The sequence below is a fragment of the Hydra vulgaris genome, chromosome 06 (genome assembly GCF_038396675.1).
Source record: "Hydra vulgaris chromosome 06, alternate assembly HydraT2T_AEP".
Lineage (NCBI taxonomy): Eukaryota > Metazoa > Cnidaria > Hydrozoa > Anthoathecata > Hydridae > Hydra > Hydra vulgaris.
This window is the reverse complement of record NC_088925.1, coordinates 2,406,892-2,429,706: the sequence shown is the minus strand read 5'-3', so window position 1 is coordinate 2,429,706 and position 22,815 is coordinate 2,406,892. Positions and strand designations below refer to the sequence as shown.

The following is a 22,815-nucleotide window of genomic DNA, read 5'->3' as shown; positions in this document are numbered from 1 at the left end:
AAATGCTGACTCATTCTGACTAATTCTGATTAAAAACCTTTTAAAACAAGTATGCAACATAAATCTAAATATTTATTATCTTAATTATTTAGTACAAATGACAGTTCTAATAGAGGCTTGCTGAATATATTATTTTTTTAAATTATATTTATTTGTGTTTATAGTTTTTATCTAAATAACTTTATTTATTTATATTAGTTTCGAAGCCAGCTAACCCAAAATTAGTTTCTGCATAAAATACATTTGTGATATGTAAATGTAACCTATGATGTCACAGTCTGCACAAGGTCTTCAACAACCAAAATCTTGGGAACTGAGTTTGTATGAGCTTCATCGAACACCACAAGAAGTTATTACTGATGATACAGAAATTGCTATATCACCAAGATCTCTTCATAGCGAACTTATGTGTCCAATTTGTTTGGATATGTTAACTAATACTATGACAACAAAAGAATGCTTACATAGGTTTTGTCATGATTGTATAATAACGGCTTTAAGAGCTGGGAACAAAGAGTGTCCTACATGTAGAAAAAAGTTAATATCAAAAAGATCACTGAGACCCGATCCTAACTTTGATTCTCTAATTGCAAAGGTAAAATTTTGAAAAATAATCATTTTGAGTTAACATAAATGATACTTCTTATTAATTATCTATGTTATTACTAATATAATACATTATTATAATTGTTGCTATAATTTGTTATTATCATTGTTGTTATTGTAATTATTAGCATTACTATTATATTTATTAATATTACTATTATTATTAAATATGATTTAAACTTTATTAATTTAATTCATTTAATAAATCATCAGATAAAACATAAGAAATAAAGCAAACAGTGCAATGTAGTAAGTGACCAGGGCCCTGGCCCTGGCCCTGGCTAAACTATAAGATTTAGCAAGGGTTGATAGCCGGGGCTAGAAAAAAATTTATAATACTATATATAATAAAATTTTATACTTACATTTACTATTTATTAAATACTAGCATATATTTATATATTTTCAAACTCTAATTTACTTCCAACAAGATTGCAAGCAACCGCTATTAAGTTATGAGTTACTTCAAAATGGAGAATAAGAAAAAGTACTAGGAAATGGTTAACTGAAGACTTGAAAAGTTGTAGGTTGTATATATAAAGAATAACATGAAGATGGCTAATAGTTATAAGGTTTTTTTGATGTGCAAGGAATAAAACTGGGTTAATAAAAGTTTTTATAGCATGAAGGGACAGATAAAGTAAAAGGATGCAACTTATTGTTGAATAAGAAACAATGAGTTTTGGTTTATCGTAATAGAGATGATAGCTTGTTTTACCGTTGACCATGATTGTATTTGTAGAAAAAAGAAAGAAATGCAACCATGTGTAGCGATTTTCATAGCAAAAGAAAAAAATATTTAAAAATAAACATTCCTAAGGCGCAAATGGTTTCTATTAGTTATAACAGAAAAGAAGAAAAAATATTTTTGGATTTAGATGAGTTCTTGAGATTTCTTTTGAATACTAAAATTTTGATGGATCTAAATATTATTAATTTTTTTTAAAACTTTGTCAACCAGGTACTTAAAAGGTGCAGAACTATATGAAAATATTATTTTTATTCAAAATTAAAACTATACAAATTATTATTTTTTGTGTTAAAAACCCCCGTTTTTTACATAATTTGCAAAAAAGCAACAATTTTAGATAACAATTTTTGCATTTTGTTTTTTTTTATAATAAAAAATTTTTATTGATAAAACTAATATTTTTCAAAACCAGCATTTTATTCTGTCTTTTTAGTACCAAGTTGAGAAAAAATTTTTTTTTTGGATTAGGATTACTCAAAAATTTGATGTTTCAAGAAGTTTCAAGAAGTTTCAAGAACTCGTTGAAAAAAAGAAATGAAAAATCAAATTGTTGTCTTTTTGTAAAAAAAGACAACAATTTGAAACACAGGCAAAGCAAATTTCTAAATTTTTTTCAAATGGCTCTACCTTATTATACAGAGTGCAAGCATTTTTTAGCTAGTTTAACCCTTCGTATTGCAGTATTATCCTAAAAATATTTTATAAAGTTGATAGCTTTTATTAAATAAGTAAACACATTTTTGTTTTTCAAAATTTTATTTTTACATGAACAAAATTTATAAAAAATGGGAGTGTGACATTTATGTCACAATGCCTTATAAGTACAAATTAAAATGCTTATACTGGATTTTGTGAGCATTGAATAGGTTTGTGACAGATCTGTCACATGGTGATACAAAGAGTAATGTCCTAGCTCTACGTGATATTTAATAGTTGTTATTATTTATTATCATTACTATTATTATTATTATTACTATTATTATTATTATTATAGTTTATACTGAATAATCATAAATGTGTATAATTTGTTACTTATGTGTGGTACCATAAATTTTTTTAAATTCCTTCAAAGATATTGCATTGACAACTATATGGATCTATTTGTTTAGCAGTTATGTCTGATTGCATTTCTAATAATTTCCCTGTTGTATCCAAACTTGTGACCTCTGGTGTTTAAATTTTTTAATAATGCCGGATGTCGTTCAACGCATTTAAAAGCCATCTTAACAATAATGTTTTTCTTACTTATAGACAATCTTGTCTTACAAAAAGTCATTTGCTATATATATCATTTAAAAATGTAACTTGTGACTCTTGTGGACAATTAATGATCATTATACAAAACATTATAATAATAAAAAAATATAAAGTGTAACTTTTGTCAGTAATTAGCAAAGCTAATTAATGGCGCAAATTGAAATCACAACATCTCCCCTAGCTCAACAAGAGCTCATACATAATCAACTCACTACTTCTTCCATAGCAAGTGAATCAAACAGGCTGTAAATCTTTCTTAAAACCCGTTTGATAGTTTTGATTAGCGCTGTCCATAATATCAGCAGCTTTGCTTTGCCATCATCCAGAGGATTTATTTGAACATTTGGACATTAGCAATGTAATAGTAATTGTAATTAAAACTGTATTAACAGTGAGTGAGTTTAAAAACTCACTTTGACAATATATATTATTGTCAAGTGATGATTATATTTTATTTGACAATAAAACTCACTTTGACTTTAATATACAACAATTCAATCCAAAAAATTTAAACAAAAATAGTTTTCAGAATAAGATCTCTTTGTCTTCTTTCTGACAATGTTAAATTTAGTGTCTGTATACGGTATTGGTACTGCAGACTTCTTATGTTCTTTACCATCCTTGTCTTTCTGTGCTGTACTTTTTCTAATATTTCAATGTCACCTTTGTAGTTTGGTGACCAAACTGGTGCTGCAAATTCAATCAGGGGTCTAACAAAGGTTGTGTATAATTGCTTGACAAGATGCTGATCTAAATGGACAAAGGTGTTTTTTATCATCACTATTGTTGTATTTGCTTTTGATGAACATGTTACTATGTGTATCTTTCATTTCAGTGATGTATCAAAATCTACACCAAGATCATGTTCCTTTGTTGATTTTTTTAATTTCTGAATCATTAACTGTGTAATTGAATTTTATGTTGTTTTTACCATAATGCGAAACCACACATTTACTCCCGTTCAGTTTGATTAACCATTTTTCTGACCACTCTTCTATATTATTTAAGTCTCTTTAAATTAATTTAATGCCCTCAATTGAATTTACTGCAGATATATTTGGTGCCATCTGCATATATTTTTACAGTGCTTTTGATTTTCTCTGGTTTGCCATTAATGTATGCTACAAAAAGGAATGGCCCTAGAATGGATCCCTGTGGAACACCACTTGATATGTTTCTCCATATTGACACTGCATCACCTTGAACCACTCTTTGTATTCGATTATTCTAAAACGCGTCAATCCAGCTTTAAAATTTTCCTTTTATTCCATATGGGTTCAATTTTAATATAAGTTGCTTGTGTAGCACGGTACCAAATGCCTTTGCAAAATAACATCCACAGATATATTTTTTGATAAATGTGCAAAATAAAATCAAGTCTCTAAAAGATTTCTGGTACATGATTTCTGTTTCACAAAACCATGTTGGCATTTTGTGACCAGATTACAGTTGTCAAAAAATTTTTGCATTTCATTTCTAATAACTTTTTTGAATATTTTGCATGCTATTGACGTTATTGACACAGGTCTGTAGTGTGATGCACTTAACTTACATCCTTTTTTGAAAATTGGTGTCACATTTGCTGCATGCCACTGTAGAGGCAGGTTATAACTTAAATCATCTTATAACTTGTGTTATAAGATGATTTGTAGATAAATATAAATGGCAATCCTACTGACTTTGCACATTGCTTTAATAAAATAGGATGTAAATTGTCTGCACCACATACTTTGTATGTATTTAGTGTTTCAAGTCGATTCAGAATATCTATGTAATCAATAAAATTGTCATTTGAATCAAGTGTGTGACTTATTATTTTATCTGCTATTACTGGCATTGTGTTGCTTTCATTTACAAAGGCGCTTTGAAAATGGTCGTTTAGAATATCTGCGATCTCATTTTGGTTATTTCTTACAGTACCATAAGTGTTCAAAATGGCTTTAATTGATTGTTTTGTATTTCTCTGACTGTTTATATATTTATAAAGAAGTTTCGGATTTTATTTTGATTTTATTATCAGGTTTCTTTCATAGTCCTTTCTAGCTAATGCGGCTTCTTTTGATACTAATTTTGTTATTGCTTTGTATGCATTGACCTTTTCTGCATCTTTTTATTTGACTGCTAAATTTATGTATCTTAGATCTTTTTTCATTCTTACTAATGCTCCAAGGATCGCTAAACAATGGATTCCTCTTGTGTTTGTGTTTTGCATTACCATCAATTTTTGGTATATATAAAATACTCAGTTTTTGTTTAATATAAAAGTCATACATATGTTGTGTTGTTGATTTATGAAATCAGAAGTTCCAGTCAATTGAGTAAATTTCATTGTTTATTTTTGTGTAGTCTCCTCTGGTGTAGTCAAATTTATATTTTGGTATTCTGCTTCTCTGTTTAATGTTTAGTTCAAGTTTAAATGTCAATATTAAGTGCCCCTTGTTTATACAACCCAGGACTTCATGTGATTGTAGCTCATATATTCTGTTACTATTGTTGGTAAATATCAAGTCCAGTGTGTTTTTTAAAATTTGTCGTTTGTCATATCAGTAAACATGTATTCTATTGAATTTTCTCTACTATTTACACTCTCAACATATCTACTATTCCAAATATTGTTAGGAAAATTAAAATATCCTAGTATTACTACATCTGCATATATTTTATCATCTATGTTATTTTTTGCACCATGTATAATTTGTCTGAGATTATTTATGTCTATTTGATTGTTTGGTCTGTATATATACATCCAATGAGGTTTTTTTTGTTTTTTTTTAAAACATCTTCGCTTCAATCAAGGCTGCAAGCAACCACTAATTAAAGTTGGAAGTTACTGGAAGAGAAAAGATGAAGATTGTAGAGCAAAATAACGATTGCTGGAGGACTTAAGGGATTGCAAATTATATGAATCAGGAAAGCAAGATGAAGGAAGCGAATTCCAAAGAGCTGATGTTTAAGGGAAAAAATGAGACAAATAAGCGTTTTTGGAGCACTTAGGAACAGTCACAGAAAAAGGATGAGACTTAATTAATTGACGAGTAACACGAGAATGAATTTTAGTAGATGGCACAAGAGACACTAGCTCTTTAGAGCAGTGCCCATTATAGTATTTGTAGAAATGAGAAAGAAAAGCAACATTACAATGATGTAATAATGGTTGGAGGTTGGCTGCAAGAGCAGGTCCAACTATGTTTACAATGCGCTTTTGCACCTTGTCTAAAAGAGAAAGGGCATTGTTAGAAGATCCGCCCCAGATATGGCAACAGTATTCCATACAAGGCCAGATTTGAGATTTATAGAGATAGAGAATAGAATCCAAAGTAAGAAAGTGTTGAGCTCGATAAAGAGATGCAACCTTAGCAGATGCTAATTTTGCTACTGATTTGATATATGGTTTCCAAGAAAGATTGGAAGTAAGAGTTAATCCTAGAAGATGAAGAGTAGATAACTCATTGAGTACATCACCGTTCATAAATATAGGAAGATCTAAATTATTTCAATAACGATTGGCTGAAAAAAATTGAGTTTTATCTGTATTGAAGTTCACCAGCCACTGTGAGCTCCATGCTGTAGCAGAAGTAAGATCCTTTTCAAGCTCAAATGCCCCCTCCAAGCAATCAGAGGTAATTGGTAGTATCATCAGCAAACAATGCCACCTTAGATGTGAGAATATCTGGAAAATCGTGAATGTAAATTAAACAGAGTATAGGGCCAAGGATAGAAGAGGAACTTGAAGAGGACCTTGAGGAACCCCTGAAGTTACAGAATAAGAAGAAGAGTGCTGTCTATCAAGGACAACTTTTATACTACGATTGGAAAGAAAGGATTCAATAATCTTAAAGATGTTGCCAGATACACCATAAGAAGAAAGCTTATGGAGAAGAACAGCATGCCAAACTTTATCAAAAGCTTTTGAAATGTCAAGAGCGATGATCTTAACCTCTCCACCTTTATCTAATGCACAATAAAACCTATCAGTTATTACTGTTAGCAAATCAGCTGTAGAACAAGAAGATCGAAGTCTATATTGATGGTCAGAAAGTAAGTTATTAGATTCAAGATGAGAAATTAAGTGTTTGTTAATTAAAGATTCAAAAATCTTGCTTATGATAAGAAGAAGACTAATGGGACAGTAGTTAGACAAATGTCAGCATTCCAGCAGGCTGGAATGTTGACATTTGTCTAACTACTGTCACTTTCCAGCAGACATTTGTCTAAACAGATGTCACTTTCCAGCAGGCTGGAAAACAAGACTCTGATAAGCACTTGTTGAATAGTTTTGAAAGTATAGGCGACAGCTTCGGAGAACACTTCTGCAAGACAATAACAGGTATGTTTTCCAGGCCACAAGAATTTGATATTTCTAATTACAACAACAGCCCATATTTGTTCTATTTTGCTGTCCTGATTACTAATACTTATTTCATACAATGTGAGGTTGTTCTCTATGTACAAGGCAACTCCACTACCTTTTCGCCCATCAGATTTATTTTTCTTTTATACAGTGTAATCTTTTAACTATACAATGGATGAGTCGTTGTAGTGCAATGGATGAGTTGTATAATGGATTAACTTTTTGCCAAACTATTTTACATTCATTTAAAACTAAATTTTACATCAAACATTTTACTATTTTTCATTGCTTCAAAACTAAATTTAGATTTTTATAATCGTATTTAAATTAAAGTCTTCTAAAATTAAAATTTGCGGTTAAATGCTTTTTTTTATGACCTAAATTAACTTGAATAAACAACATGAAAACATGATTTAAATATTCCAAAAAATAAAGTTTTTGCCCAACTGAACGCTTTCGGTGTATACTTTTTACAAAAAAGTTTTTGACTAACTGAACGCTTTTGACATTTACGAAAAAAGCGAGCTGCGTAACAATTCTTAACAAGGCCTGTCAAAACATTTTTTGTGGGTAAATTTAGTCCAATTACTTTATATCTAAATCCTAAAATAAAATTTGTAAAAAAAAAAAAAAAAATAGTATTTAAACCACTTTTTAGTTTCTAATTAGGAAGTATTTTGTTAAATACCTTTAAACACTCATACAATTTTCTGATGTTCCAATTAATAATAGAAAATGGGAAAAACAAACTTTGATACTGTTGATACTTTCAAAAGTTTTATTTTTGATTTCTTTTATTATTATTTTAGATTTTTTTTTTTTATAATTCTTGAATTGCAACAACAAAAATAAAAATAAGAAAAACTAGAGCTGTCAATAAAAAAATTAATAGTCGTTATATTGGGCAACTTAATATTGGTTGGCAACGTCATATTGGGCAACTCAAAGGAATATTTTATTTTGCCCTTCACAAAATTTGGTCGTCTCGTACCGTTGGCCGATCACAAGTGTACACCTCTATTACATATATACATGTAATGTATATATATATATATATATATATATATATATATATATATATATATATATATATATATATATATATATATATATAAATATATATATATATATATATATATATATATATATATATATATATATATATATATATATATATATATATATATATATATATATATGTATAAATAAATAGACCACCTGAAGTGACTAAAATTGCTATTTTGACCTCCCAAAATTTCACAAATGTATTTAAAATTTTTTGTTTCTTTTTAAACAATATCATGTAATGTTCTTTTGGCATAATTTATTTCTAAACATTTTGTTTACAAATATCTTAACTAAAATCTCTCTATAATCTTTTAAATTTCAAAAGATTTCATCACTTATAAGATTTCATCACTTATAAGATTTCATCACTTATAAGACTACATCACTTATAAGATTTCATCACTTATAAGATTTCATCACTCATAAGATTTCATCACTTATGAATTTCATCAATATCTTTCGTTATATTAGTTCTGGATTATTTTTAAAGAGGTTTAAAATTAAATTTATTTTCAATGCAGTACTTATAATACACTAATGACGTTATTTAATTAGTGTTGTCCCGGTACTAAAATTTCAGTGTTTGGTACCAATATGTATCAAAGTACTCAGTACTAAATTTAGTACTTGGATGAAGGTAAATGGAGGTGGAATTATACTGACTACAAACCAAATTGTAATGCTGCATAATGCACAATATCATAAACTCGCAATTTTACCAAAAACTTATGACGTATTATTTTTATTCCTAGTCTGTTTTTTTAAAAATTTTCTTTTTCTTTTGTTGTATGTAAATTGCGTTACCAAATTTTTGTTATTTTACAAAAAAAAAAAAAGAATTGTTGCAGAAAACAATTTTTTGTAAATGACTTACCTTCTACTTACTATCAGAGACTGATAAGAATTTCCACAAAAATTCTAAATTAGGCTTTAAATGACGGTAATGGTACCATCAAAAAAGATATAAAGCAATTTTTTTACAACCAAAAAATTATAAAATTAAATTTTTTTTTTTTTTTCAGTTCTGTGAGCTAGTTGCTAAAATTAAACACCTATGGGTTGGAATTGTCAATTTATCTTTTATTTATACTATATTTTGTTTAAAGAAAAAAAAAAATTTATTTAAAAAAAAAAAGAAAATCATAAATTTAATACTAATACAAATTGTTTATGTTCGAAAAAAGAAAAAATTGAGTCAACCAGTTATAATTCAATCACTAAGAGTTGGGTACTAAGCATTTAAACTTGTAAAAACGCCAGCATCTTTTTGGAGTACATCAATCCTAATAATCCTAAATAAGGTAAATTTCATTTTAATGAAAATAATAATGATAATAATATTTATTAAAGTAATAACAATAGTAATAGTAGTTTAAAAAAGTTAATTTAAACTTTTTTTAAACAAGTAACCATAAAATAAACACACCTTGAACTTTTTCATTAAATCAGGATGTCTATCTTGAAATATTTTATGAGTTTACAAACATTTCCACTAGTTGGCATATTTTTGTCTACTATATTACCCTTGTCATCAGCAGCAAATAAGAAATACTTCCATAGCTTGCTTTGACACCCTTTCTTTTTTATAAGTGTTGTTCTTTGGATTTCATTTTTAATTTTTTTAATTAAAAGTTTTCAAAGTTTGTTCTCCATTTAGATTTTTAAAAATTTTTGGTCAGAAAGGTACTTTAACTAAACTGCAAGTCATCCTTATTTTATATGCTATTAAATCCTTATTTTATGCTATTATGCTTTACTTATAGAGGGTAATTCTGAAAATTATCTGAATGAAGAATAGCAATAGTGCTATTTAGAAAATGCACTATTGTACAATTAAAATAGATCGGTACTAATGTTAGTACCAATATACTAAATAATTTGAAAGATTTTCACCGTAACTACTTTTTTAATGAAGAACTGTGTTGGTACTAAAGTATGGAGTACCCTGACAACACTAGATTTAACTTTTAATAATATAAATATTAAAGCTGTGTTAAAATTACATTTATCAGCATTTCGTGCTTTCCTTACACAATAAAATCTCATAACAAAACCTGATATATATTTTTTTGTTAATTCATATCCCAAAGGTCGATAAGGCCACTACAGATGAGGAGGCTTCTTGTGGTTATAACCCTCTCTTAACTCTATAACTCCGAAACAGGAACCTTGACAAACAAGGCTGCTGCGCGGAGAAACAAGTTGAGCACATTACTAACAGGGACGTGGTGGGGATTAAACTCGGAAGCTCTTGCTTATAATGCGAGCTGTCTACCACGACACCACTACCACATTTATATAATTTTTTATCACTATTCTTTGAAAAAACAAAGAATAGTGATAAAAAAAGTTATTTTGCCATAACAAAAGTTATTCATATCTAGATAATACTTCAACCTTCAATGTTTGTACTTATATATATATAGATATATGTATATATTTTTTAATGATATTTATCTCCCTAAGGTTGAGAGGCTGCAGATGAGGAGGCTACTTTATTTTAGCTACAACCCTCTCAACTCCAAATATGAGTCTTGACAAACAAATTAGCTGAGTGGAGAAACAAGTTGAGTGCGTTTCTACAAGGGGTGTGGTAGAAATCAAACTCAGAATTTCTCACTTATGAAGCTAACACTCTAACACTACACCGCTATCGCATTAAAGTTTATCAAATATATATATAAATATATCAACCCTCGGAGTAAGGAAAAAAAGGTCAGCAATAATTTTCTGACCTCAATCTTTTAGAGGTTGGCATTAGGTCGGAAAAAAGTTTGATACAAAGGTCTTACCATTAAACATAGAAACAAGGTCGGCATTTTTTGTTGACCTAAAACACTTTTTGGTATGCAGTTAGGTCAGCATTACCGAATATATATATATATATATATATATATATATATATATATATATATATATATATATTTATATATGTATATATATATATATATATATATATATATATATATATATATATATATATATATATATATATATATATATATATATATATATATATATATAATAGGTGTATGCATATGAAACCGCTGTTTAAAATAAAACAAGTTAATTTTCTTTTTAAGACAAAATTAATGTATGGATGATTATGTGTGTGAAACTACGTTCAATTTGCTTTAAATATCATAGTTTTTAATTTGATTTTATTCATATCTAGATAATTTTATACATCTTTCAAAATGAACAACTTTGTGCCTTCAAATATGCATTTGCGGGAAGTATTACTTCACTATTTTATTTTAAAGAAAACTGCTGCAGAAAGTCATCGTTTGCTTGTAGAAGCTTATTCTGACCATGCTTTATCTGAAACAACTTGCAGAGATTGGTTTAGAAGATTTAAAAGTGGCGATTTCGATCTTGACAACAAGGAACGTGGTAAACCTCCAAAAAAATTTGAAGATTCAGAATTGCAAAGTTTATTGGACGAAGACGATGCTCAATCCCAAGAACAATTAGCAGAAGAGTTGAATGTTGATCAGGCAACAATTTCAAGACGTTTACAAGCTCTCGGTAAAATAAGAAAGGAAGGAAAATGGGTTCCACATGAATTGAAAGAACGTGATATTGAAAGGCGTTTAGTGACATGTGAAATGTTATTGAATCGTTTTGAAAGAAAGTCTTTTTTGCATCGAATAGTGACTGGAGATGAAAAATGGATTTATTTTGACAATCCAGTCCGCACAACACATTATGTTGACCCAGGCGCACCTGTAAAATCAACACCAAAGAGAAATATTCATGGAAATAAGGCTTTGCTGTCTATTTGGTGGGATCAGATTGGTGTGGCATACTATGAGTTGCTAAAACCTAAAGAAACAATTGATGGGCCACTTTACAGACTCCAATTATTCCGTTTAAGAAAAGCATTAGAAGAAAAACGACCCGAATATGCTGAGAGACACGATAAAATAATTCTTCAACATGACAATGCTCGTCCTCATGTTTGTAAAGTTGTTCAAACAGCGTTGAAAACTATCGGATGGGAAGTCTTATGCCACCCGCCGTATTCACCAGACCTTGCTCCATCAGATTACTATTTATTCCGATCAATGTCACATGGCTTGGCAGATCAGCACTTCTCGAATTATGAAGAGGTCAAAAAATGGCTCGATAATTGGATAGCTTCTAAACCTGAGAAATTCTATTGGGATGGAATTCATAAGTTACCAAAAAATTGGCAAAAAGTAGTAGAAAATAATGGAAATTACATTCAAAGAAATATAAATAAAACATCTCCAAAACAAACGTTCTAATTCAAAGAAAAAACAGCGGTTTCATATGCATACACCTATTATATATATATATATATATATATATATATATATATATATATATATATATATATATATATATATATATATATATATATATATTTATATATATATATATATATATATATATATATATATATATATATATAAAAATCGTAAAAATGATGTTTGCTTCACGGTGCTTTCAACAACAATGATTCAACAAAGTGCTGTAGAAAAGTTCAAGTGTATGCAGCCTTATATCTGCAAATTGTTGAAAAAACAAGTAATAGTGATCTATAATAGTGAAAACAAGTAGAAATGATCGATATTATGCAGATAAAAGTTCTACAACAACTACAAAAAGTAAAATACAGATATAAACACAAGTTGGAGCAGAAAGTGATGCTGTACATTGCCATATCTGAGAGGGGAATTTCCAAGCCATTGTTTAAGCCAAGTAGTTTGGCTATTAATCAAAAAGTGTAACAAATTCAATGTTTAAAGAAAATATTGATTCCATTTCTTCAAAAATATTATTCAGATAGCAATTACTTGATTTGGCTGGATAAAGCATTATTGCATATGCCAAAAAAACACTGCAATCCAACAAACTTGCCTCAGTGTTGCCCAATTGAAGATTTCTTTGGATATTTGAGTTTGTTAGTATACAAAAATAACTGGAGAGCTAAGAATTGCAAACAATTGATTACCTGAATCAAAAATGCATTCGCCAAAATCGATATAAATGCCATACAATACTCCTGTTCCAACATCATGACAAAACTACGTCGAACTGCTGATGATGGACCATATTCGAATGTTCATTAATTTTTTCTTAAAGATAAGTGATGTACCTTCAATTAAAATAAATATAATATTTATTTTTATTATAGCCTGATATGAAAATTCTCATTTATTAGTTATCACCCTGTTATATATCTATACATATACATATATATATATATATATATATATATATATATATATATATATATATATATATATATATATATATATATATATATATATATATATATATATATATGTATATGTATATGTATATATATATATATGTATATAAATTATATTATATTGTCTTAAAAAACATTAGCTGGTAAATCAATCATTAATAATAAGGTTGTTTAGATATATCCTAATCGAGACGAGTATGAAGCTCATCAAGAACAGGCGCTCGAAAAGTTACATCAACATACCAATCAGCAAGCACTAACCAACAGTATAGAGGAAGGTCTTCGTATTCAAGCTAGAAACAGGTAGTCTTCTGTTGCAGAAAAATAATTTTATTACAACTTTCAATATTTACAAGCATTTTATTTTGAAAGATTTTTGAATTTTCTGTTACAGATGAAACTATAAATGGTATTTTTTTTTTTAGTTCTGGCCCTGACTAGAACCTAAGTAATAATTAAATGATTTTGCATAAAATATGTTTTTATATCTTAAATAAAATTTAAATTAATCAAGTCAGGTCAGGATTTTAATGATCACTCTGTTACTAGTCCAGTACAATCTGCCTCATGTCCTGCTGCTATGAAAGATTTGCTTTTCTAGGCAAAAGCTAGAAGTTAACTCTGACTTATAATACCTCCTGTTTTGGGGCTTTTAATTGAGTAAAGGTTGAGATGTCATTAATTGAGTAAAGGTTGAGTGTCAATAAAAGTACTCATTCTGAGCAGATGATAACTGCATTTAGCTTTTATCTAAAAAAAGACTTCCAAGGCAAAGACTTTAGTGGTAGACAGAAAATTTTAGTTGACTGGCCTCACACCCCTTCATCATCTAATAGACTGGTTTATATGTAAATGCGTTACATTGTTTTGTGCCTAGGATGATGTATTATGGATCTTCTGACTCTATGGGATTTTGTTTGTGTTTCCTTGTTAGTAGCATGCAACTTTTTCTATTATCTTTTAAGGAGGGCCCTGTGGCTGGTTGTTAGTAAAGATTTCTAAACATTGTGGTAAGTAGCTAATTCCATCACCTATAAAATATCATAATATCAACAGTGTCATATTGCCATGGAAGGCGTTGCTGTTAGTGGATTTGATGCGGATTGTCAAGAACACATTAGGATACCTTTTCACATTAGAAGCAATTCCTATTAGTTGTATATGCCTTACAAAATAGTTTACTTATCTATCATAAAATAAGGTCTGAATACTTAAGCTATTATTTCATGTGTTTTGTCTTAGCTCATCTTAACTTAACTTTTTTAATGTTACTTTCTGTTGTTTCTCCTTATTCTCCTTTAAGTGGTTCAGATTGTAATGTTACCTCACTTAATATTTTCATACTACTTCTATAAAATTTTTATACTTCTTCTAGACTCTACCATCATACTTCATCATCCTTTATCATCATACTTCTTACTACTACTTTAAGGCTGACTAGGGTTTTGACTTTAAACTGACTGGGGTTTTAACTTGACAATTGGTACTACTACTTTAGAACTAGGATTCTCTTTTTTTTCATAATAGTCCTTGGGTTGAACTTTTTTGTCTCTGATGAAAATTGTGCTTCCTTTTTAATCTTTTGGATTAGACAAAAAAAGGTAGACATGGAAACTTTTTTTCTCACTCTTCTCCTTCATGTACAGCGGCTGATTTTAATCATTGTTTCATTCATCTTTTTCATAAAAACAACTCTAGATTAGTAAGCGACTGAGGCTGATATTTGACTGGGGCCAGAGCCAGGTTTGATAAACCATAGCTGTGACTGGAAATTATGGCCAAGTCTGCCTAAATCTTGACAAACCCTATAAATGAAATAAATATTTCATTTTGCATTAAATTCATGTTATGTTTATAAATACATATTAATGAATATATATATATATATATATATATATATATATATATATATATATATATATATATATATATATATATATATGTATATATATATATATATGTATATGTATAATAAAATATCCTAGCCCCGGCTAATAACCCCTGCTTAAATTATTGTTCAGCCAAAGCCGAGGTTATAAAAAGCCCTATGTTTGGCCAAGGCCAGGACTGTGGCCGAGGTCACTTCCTTCTCTAGATAGCAAACATCTTTGATATTTTGACTCGTTCCTTTCTAAATGTAGGATTAAGTCCCACAAAGTTGCATCCTTGGTCCAGGAATACTTTAAATTTATAATAAGGATCTTTCTTATAAACTTTTGATTAAAGTGGCTTTATTTGCTGATGGTGTATGTTTATTTGCTAATGATGTTCATTTGCATTGATATATTTTAGTTCCAATAAAATATTATCACTTTTATTATATACTGTGATTGTAATTAATGTTATATTTTCGCATTTTTAAAAATGTGTAGTTAAACAGGTTGGCCAGCCAACTGGAAATCAGGGAAATTTTTCTAGTCAGGGAAAAATCAGAGATTTTTTTTTTTTTTTTTTTTTTTTTTTTGTGAAAGTCAGGGAAAAAATCTCTTTTTCAAAATTTTTTAATTTTTAGTTCAAATAAAAATTAATATTCATTTTACATTCATAAAATCATATGGAAAAATAAAATATGATTGCTATTATATTATTGCCTAAAGTTTGTTACATATATTTAAAATATATAAATCTATTTTAACATATGATTTTATTTAACTATGTTAATAAAATGTTAATAGAATAAATCATTAATTTCACCCATCATGGGTTTGGCTTAAAAAAGCTGATGATAAAATAAAGTGTATGTGTAGTGTATGCAGAAACACATTTTCTCTAGGTAATATCGGTATAAAATGGAAGTCAAAAATCATGAAAAAAGTGCATTTAAAATATATCTTTACAAGCCAACCAGCAGTATTTGATCATTTTACTAATAAGTCACAGAAAAATACGATATCACAAGCAACTGTTTCATCAACATCAACTTTAATAGCTTCCCATCATTCCCATCATAATCATTCCCATTAGCTTTCTGTGTGGCTAAATATTCTCAACCAATGCCAATCATTTCAACAGATTCTTCCAGCACAACAGTACCACCTTTCTCTTGATTTATGGCTCAGAATGATGTAATATGTTCTGAAATACTTTGGGCACTATACATTTACTTTGAGCACTATAAACTATACAAGTGCACAGCAGCATTTCTCTTACAGATCAAGTTTGAAAATTTGACAACTGTTTCAGTCTATGTTTCTAGCTTTATGTTTCTTATCTGTTCTTATGTAGCTAAAACAATAACAATTAGGAAAACTAATGTAGCCTATCACGCATGGTTATCGGTAACATCACACATGGTCTTGCCCCATATTTCTATGATCTAATTTTAAAAGCAGTGTTTAGCTAGTACATAGTTGTATTTTTTGATGAGTCTTTAAACATCTATTCTCGAAATGGGATCACGTGGTCTACATGTTGTACATGGTACATCTCAATCTGGTCATAAAAAGGTGAAATGGAATGTTAACGCAGTACTCATTATCATTTTCAAGGTAGTCTAGCTCGTAGGACATTTTATAGTCTAGCTTGTAGGACAAATTATCAAACAACTAGTGGAAGTTATAAGTTTCTTCTGAAATTTTGTTCAACAATATGGGTTAAAAATGTATCTGTATATCAAAGAGCTTTAGGTATTTATGATAATGTGAAGTTGTATGTCACGCAGTCTAAATTACCTGATAATTATACTGTAAACATTGTTACTGGTGCTGCCAATGATCTTCTGATGCCTGCTAAAATTGCTTTTTTTCAATATTTGGCTTCAATTACAGAGCCATTCTTAAGACTTTTTTGTCAGGTTCTCCATTAGTACCATTCTTATATCAAATACTTGAAATGCTAATGAGATCTCTCATGCAGAACTTTATTTAAAAAGTTGTGTTGGAGGGAGTAAAATCTGTTATAAAGCTAAAGAAAATATACTTGACCGCGCACAAATGTCGCAAAATAGAAGTAAAAATTGGTATTGCAGTTTTTTCTCTACTTGGTAAAATAAAAGTGAATGTCAGAAGTTACAATTTCAAAGTGATTGTATACAGTTTTACATTGGAGTTGTTAATAAACCAAGAGAAAGAAGTCCTTTAAAATATAAATTTACAACCATTTTTAATCATGGCTGCCAAAAAGTCCTATTTTCATCATTTTCAACATTTACTGCATGTGATGAGATAAAAAACCACCTAATATGATATATAAGTTGTTTTAAATTTGTTCTGGGGTAAATTATACATTTTTTGAGTAATTTTTATAAATCCAATATGGTTGCCAAAATCCAATATGGTGGCCAAATTGTCAAATTTTCACAGTTTCCAACATTTGTTACCAAGTATGATGTGAATAAACACTAAATATGATATTTTTGTGGTTGTAAACTTGTTGTAGGACAAAATATACATACTGTGGGTAATGTTTAAAAGTCCAATATGGCTGCCAAAATTTTTTATTTTAAGTGTTTTCAACTTTTTCTACCAATGATGAGCTGAATACTTGTTCTACTGTAAAATATACTTTTAAAAATTTCAATATGGTTGCCAAAAGGGGAAAAATTCCAAGTTTTGTTTAAATTCTATTATAAAATGAATGGTACTAATGATACATACCTACTAAATATGGTATAAATAACATAACAGAAATTAACAATATGCATATTTTATGCAAACACATTTATTGTTGTTAAAATTTTTAATGATCACCAAATATATCATGCTGTACAAATATTTGTATAATATTATATTTCTTGTAAACAAACACAAATGTTTATTAATTCTATACAAACATTCATGCAGCGCAACTTTTTTGTCAAAAAGTCTAACATGATATTGTGATACTGTTTATGTTAATTTCATGCATTCCTACTTTGTAAGATGACTGAAATCTATGAGTTCCTGGTGACTATTGACAACTAGAATGATGTCATTGTTACGTTCAGCATCCTCTGAATAGTTAACATACTGTGTGACATCTCTGGCTGCTCTCTCTGCTACATCATTGACTGTCATAATGCTGTGAAGGGTATGGCTGAATCTCTGATATTCAGGGTCATTATGCCATATGGAAGGAACAAAGGCTAGAAACCTGACATCCTATATTTGAAGACAATCAAAGATGAGCCAAGATTGTGGACCAACAAAATCCTGGAGAGGTTTGTTTACCTGCAGAAGTCCGGAATGGTGTGATGGGGCTTGAGCCTGAAAATCCTGCAGGCGATTAGATGTGACTAGAGACTAGACATCTAATCTCATAGTAGCAGCACTTTTGACTAGACTGAAGGTCTAGTCGGGGTGCTGCTACTATGAGAGGAGCCTGCAAAAGTACAAAACTTTGGCTGTGAACCATGCATTATGACAGGCTCCTGGTTTCTTCATCCGAAAGCTGTGCACCGGATTCTTGTGAGGTCTCCAAAGTTCTCACAACTCTTCCCTCAGGAAGGTTCCTCTGACACAGTGTTCTTCCAGGAAGAGTTATTTTGCAGTATCCAAATTATTAATCTTTATTTTTATTGGAAGTTGACATAATTTGATTTAATAATGTAAGACTTGTAACTTAACTCGACAAATGACTTGTGACTTGGCTGGAAGTTCAAGATACTTTCATTTAAGCTCGAAAATAAATTAGAAATTTAGTAAATACCTGTCTCAATATAAAGTTAAGTTTGTTTACATACATTTAACATATTGTATTTTAGGTTTTGTAGAAGTGGACATCCATGAAGTATGTATGCAATAAAACCACTTATTTAGGACTCTCCCCTTTATGTACACACCTGTATGCTTTAAATGACCCCACTCCTCTAAGTACATACTCGTTATTAATAACATGTTCAACCCTCCTCCCTTCCTAAACTAATTTTTCAAAACATTAAAAACAAAAAAACCTTAATTTATTAAAATTTCTCTGTTACATAACATAATATTGGTTTTTAAACTCAACAAAGTTCAATGCTTTGTTAAAAAATAATAATCAAGTTTTAATAGAGATGAAAAAAAGGAGATCCAACAGCGCACATACTCGCTGTCTTTAACAGCCCTTTCCCCCTTGTACTTATTTGTACGTTTTTTGGGTAACTACCTTCCTCCATAGTACATACTTTATGTAATACCCATTAAAGCATTTTTTCTAAGTTTTTTTTTTAAGTGCACGGCCTGGTTTTTATCTTTTTTTTTCAAAATGTTTTACTGCATCCTCATTGGGCTTAGACATCGGACAGCTGACAGGTTTGATATTTTGCAAATGAATCATAAAAAAACATGTATTCCATTTAAATCAGCAAAGTCCTATTGATTTTTAGGGATTCTGGGATCAAAAGAGGACTCCTGACTCCAAATTTTTTTTTATAACTTTTTTGAGTTTTTAGGGATGAAATAGTCCCTGAAATGCTAGAGTATGCTATGTAAAGTTTTAAATTAAGCTGTAAAAAATTACAATTAGTTATTAATTCCATTTCTTTGCTCAAAAAATATCCTTTTAGGTTGAAGGTATATCTACTAATATACTTTAAATAAAGGATTTGTTAACTTCAAGTTTATGTGTGGTAGTGGTTTAGTGGTAGAGCACTCGCCTTATAAGTGAGAAGTTCCTAATTGGTGCTTAACTTATTTCTCCACACATTCACTTTGTTTGTTAAAACTTGTGTTTGGAGTTAATGAGTTAAAAGAGGGTTGTAATTACCATGAGTAGCTTCTTCGACTTGCCAGTTCAGTAAACATGGGTTTAATAAATGTTGCATACAATGTTTAAATTTTTTTTTTTTTTGATATGGTTTAGTCCTTTAATCATGTAAAATTGTTCTAAAAGTTAAAGTAATAATATAGTTTAATCCTTTAATCATATAAAATTGTTCTAAGAGTTGAAATAATACTATGGTTTAATCCTTTAACCATATAAAATTATTTTAAGTGTTGAAATAACTTTAAAATTTCAGTCAAGTTAAAAAGTTTGAAAGTCACTCAACATTATGTATTATATATAGCATCAAATACATATTTAAATAAACTGTATATATATACATATATAAGTAAAAATATATATAATATAGCATTCAAATAAAAAATTAGTTCATGCACCTAAAAGCATATCATTAAATAAATCAGATGTAAAGTTACTATGATGGTCTGGAGTCCAGAATCTTGGACTCTGGACTCCGACTTCGCATCCCTGCTTTAAATATAATGCATAAATGTATTTGAAAATATGAAATGGAGTTTAGTTGATTACTAATATATTATGAATTGTTTACTTGTTGAATCAGGAGTTAGGGACTTGAGGCTTGACTTGAGTATTGAATTAAACTCGCTTTGCTTGACTTAGGACTTAACTTAGACTTTAGTGAAAAGACTTGACAAAGACTTGTGACTTGTAAGACAATTGGTAATTGACCTGGTCACAGTTCTGGTTGCAAAAGTATTATTATCTTCGACATTATCAGGAAAAATTATTTGATTTTCACCACGTTAACTCAGTAAGTACTTGAAAACAAAAGGAAATCATGGAATAGTTGTGGAAAATTGATTTTTAAAATAGCTATAAACCCTAAATTAAATATGCCAATAAAATTCAAGGAAGCAGTAATAGTGGTTGTAGTAGTAGTAGTAGTAGTAGTAGTAGTAGTAGTAGTAGTAGTAGTAGTAGTAGTAGTTGTAGTAGTTGTAGTAGTAGTTGTAGTAGTAGTAGTATTTGTAGTAGTAGTAGCAGCAGCAGTAGTAGTAGTAGCAGCAGCAGCAGTTGACACCGTGTGCCAGTTTAGCTTGTTGGTCGAGTCGAAATGATAATCTGAATGATTTGACCTTTTAATTTGTGATCACTTGTTATGAGATTACTTGTTATGTGATCAGGCTGTTTGTTATTTAATAGTGGTAGCTTGCTTTTTAGTCTGATAGATTATGCTATTAAGGAGCTCAATATTTGATCAAGTAGCTTTTTTTAATTGGAAACGATTGTTTTGTAAATAAAACCGTAGTTATTAAGAGTTTTTTTTTCACGAGGCAAAAAATTTTTCAAGATTTCTCAAGCAAAAGATGTGTTAAAACACGTATTAAAATATAATCCTACGTTTTTTAGACGTTTTAAACATGTTTTATGTCCGCTGGCTATATGTTGTTGATGTAGATGTAGAGGCTTTGTGTTATCGTTTGCTATTACCATATTTACCATGTTTTTATTTGTTTTTTCAAACATTCCTTAAAAGTACTTCATTTTTTTGAAATTACTTTTCTAGATTAAACCGAATGCTTAAACAACAGCGCAAGCAAGCAGAACATGCTCTAGTTGATCATTCAGCGACTGTTAAAGAGGAAGATAGCCCAGTAATTTCACAAGGTGAACATTTTTTAATTAGGCATTTTTAATTAAAACAATTACGCAATTTTCCGGTTTTTTATTCTTTATTTTGTGGTAACAAGTTCTTCAACAAAAAAAATCAGTTTGTTTATAGTTTTTGTAGGCTGGGTTGGGGGTTGAAAAATATGTGACTTTATTTGGCTAAAATTTGTATTTAAAGTATCACTGCATAAAATGCTCATAAAATGACAAATGCTCCTCGAATTTTGTCTTTTCTCTTGCCTCAGCTTTTGATTGGTTTTTCATTGTCTTTTTTTAGTTATTTTAGACCAAGCTTACTAAAACCATTACTTTTTCTGCACCAGATTCACACCTTGCACTTCTTACGCTACCTTCGGGTTGAATAGAATTCCTGTGATTTTCTTTGTGATGCTCCTTAAGCTGATGTCTTTTGCCTGTCTGCTAAAAATTGCATTTCTGCTGAAAATTTCCCTCAGAACTTTAAACTAGATTTTTATTTGGATCAGAAATCTGTAAACATTTATACGAAAATAAATGTGTTTTTTTAAAGGAAAGGAGAGCCAGGAAGAGCAACCGGTTGTAAAAATTTCTTTTTTTTTTATCTCACATAAATAAGAAAATAACAACATGGTCACTTGCCCAAACCACACAAGTGTAGAAACGTGGACTTAATTTTAAAACAATATTGATTATTTTTATAATTTTATTAAATTTGTTTTAGATTCTGGTGAAATGTCGACAGAAAATAACGATTCACTTGTTATGACTGGAAAACATAAAGTTTCGAAGAGAAAACACAAAGATTCAACTGGTTCTCTTACCGATAATTCAAACATTTTAAATAATGAAGTAAACGAGGTAGAAGTCTTGTTTCACCCTCATCCTGCTTGTGATATTCTTAAACACTTTAAATCGCGATATCTAAAAACTACGGGAATTGCAACTGTTGCTCATTTGTGTCAATTTTTAGTCACAAGAATTTCTCTAGAAGAAATATCTCCGTGTATCGACTTTGAAGTGTTAGTACGTACGGTCGGGGAATATCAAAAACTTGAAAAACATTTAACTCTTGCAGAAATTAAACAGCTTTATTCAAAAGATTCGACACCACTTGAACTTTTTTTTTTCAAGTGAGAATCGGTAATTCGTTTAAAAACTAAATGGTTTAATAAATTGTATTTATTATATTTTTAATATTATCTGAATTAAAAGCCGGATTCCACTTAACTCCATTGTAAGAAAATGTTT

General features: G+C 29.4%; 1 protein-coding gene across 1 annotated transcript in view; it reads left to right on the top strand.

Moving 5' to 3' along the window:
• LOC100207443 (E3 ubiquitin-protein ligase RING2) overlaps positions 1-22,794 on the top strand; it is a 30,045-nt gene extending 7,251 nt beyond the window's left edge. The window contains exons 2-5 of the mRNA XM_065798959.1: positions 199-595; positions 13,451-13,578; positions 21,485-21,585; positions 22,289-22,794. Of these exons, the coding sequence (XP_065655031.1) occupies positions 266-595; positions 13,451-13,578; positions 21,485-21,585; positions 22,289-22,701 (972 nt within the window). The 5' untranslated portion in view covers positions 199-265 and the 3' untranslated portion in view covers positions 22,702-22,794. The remainder of the gene's footprint in view (positions 1-198; positions 596-13,450; positions 13,579-21,484; positions 21,586-22,288) is intronic.
• The last annotated feature ends 21 nt before the right edge of the window (positions 22,795-22,815 follow it).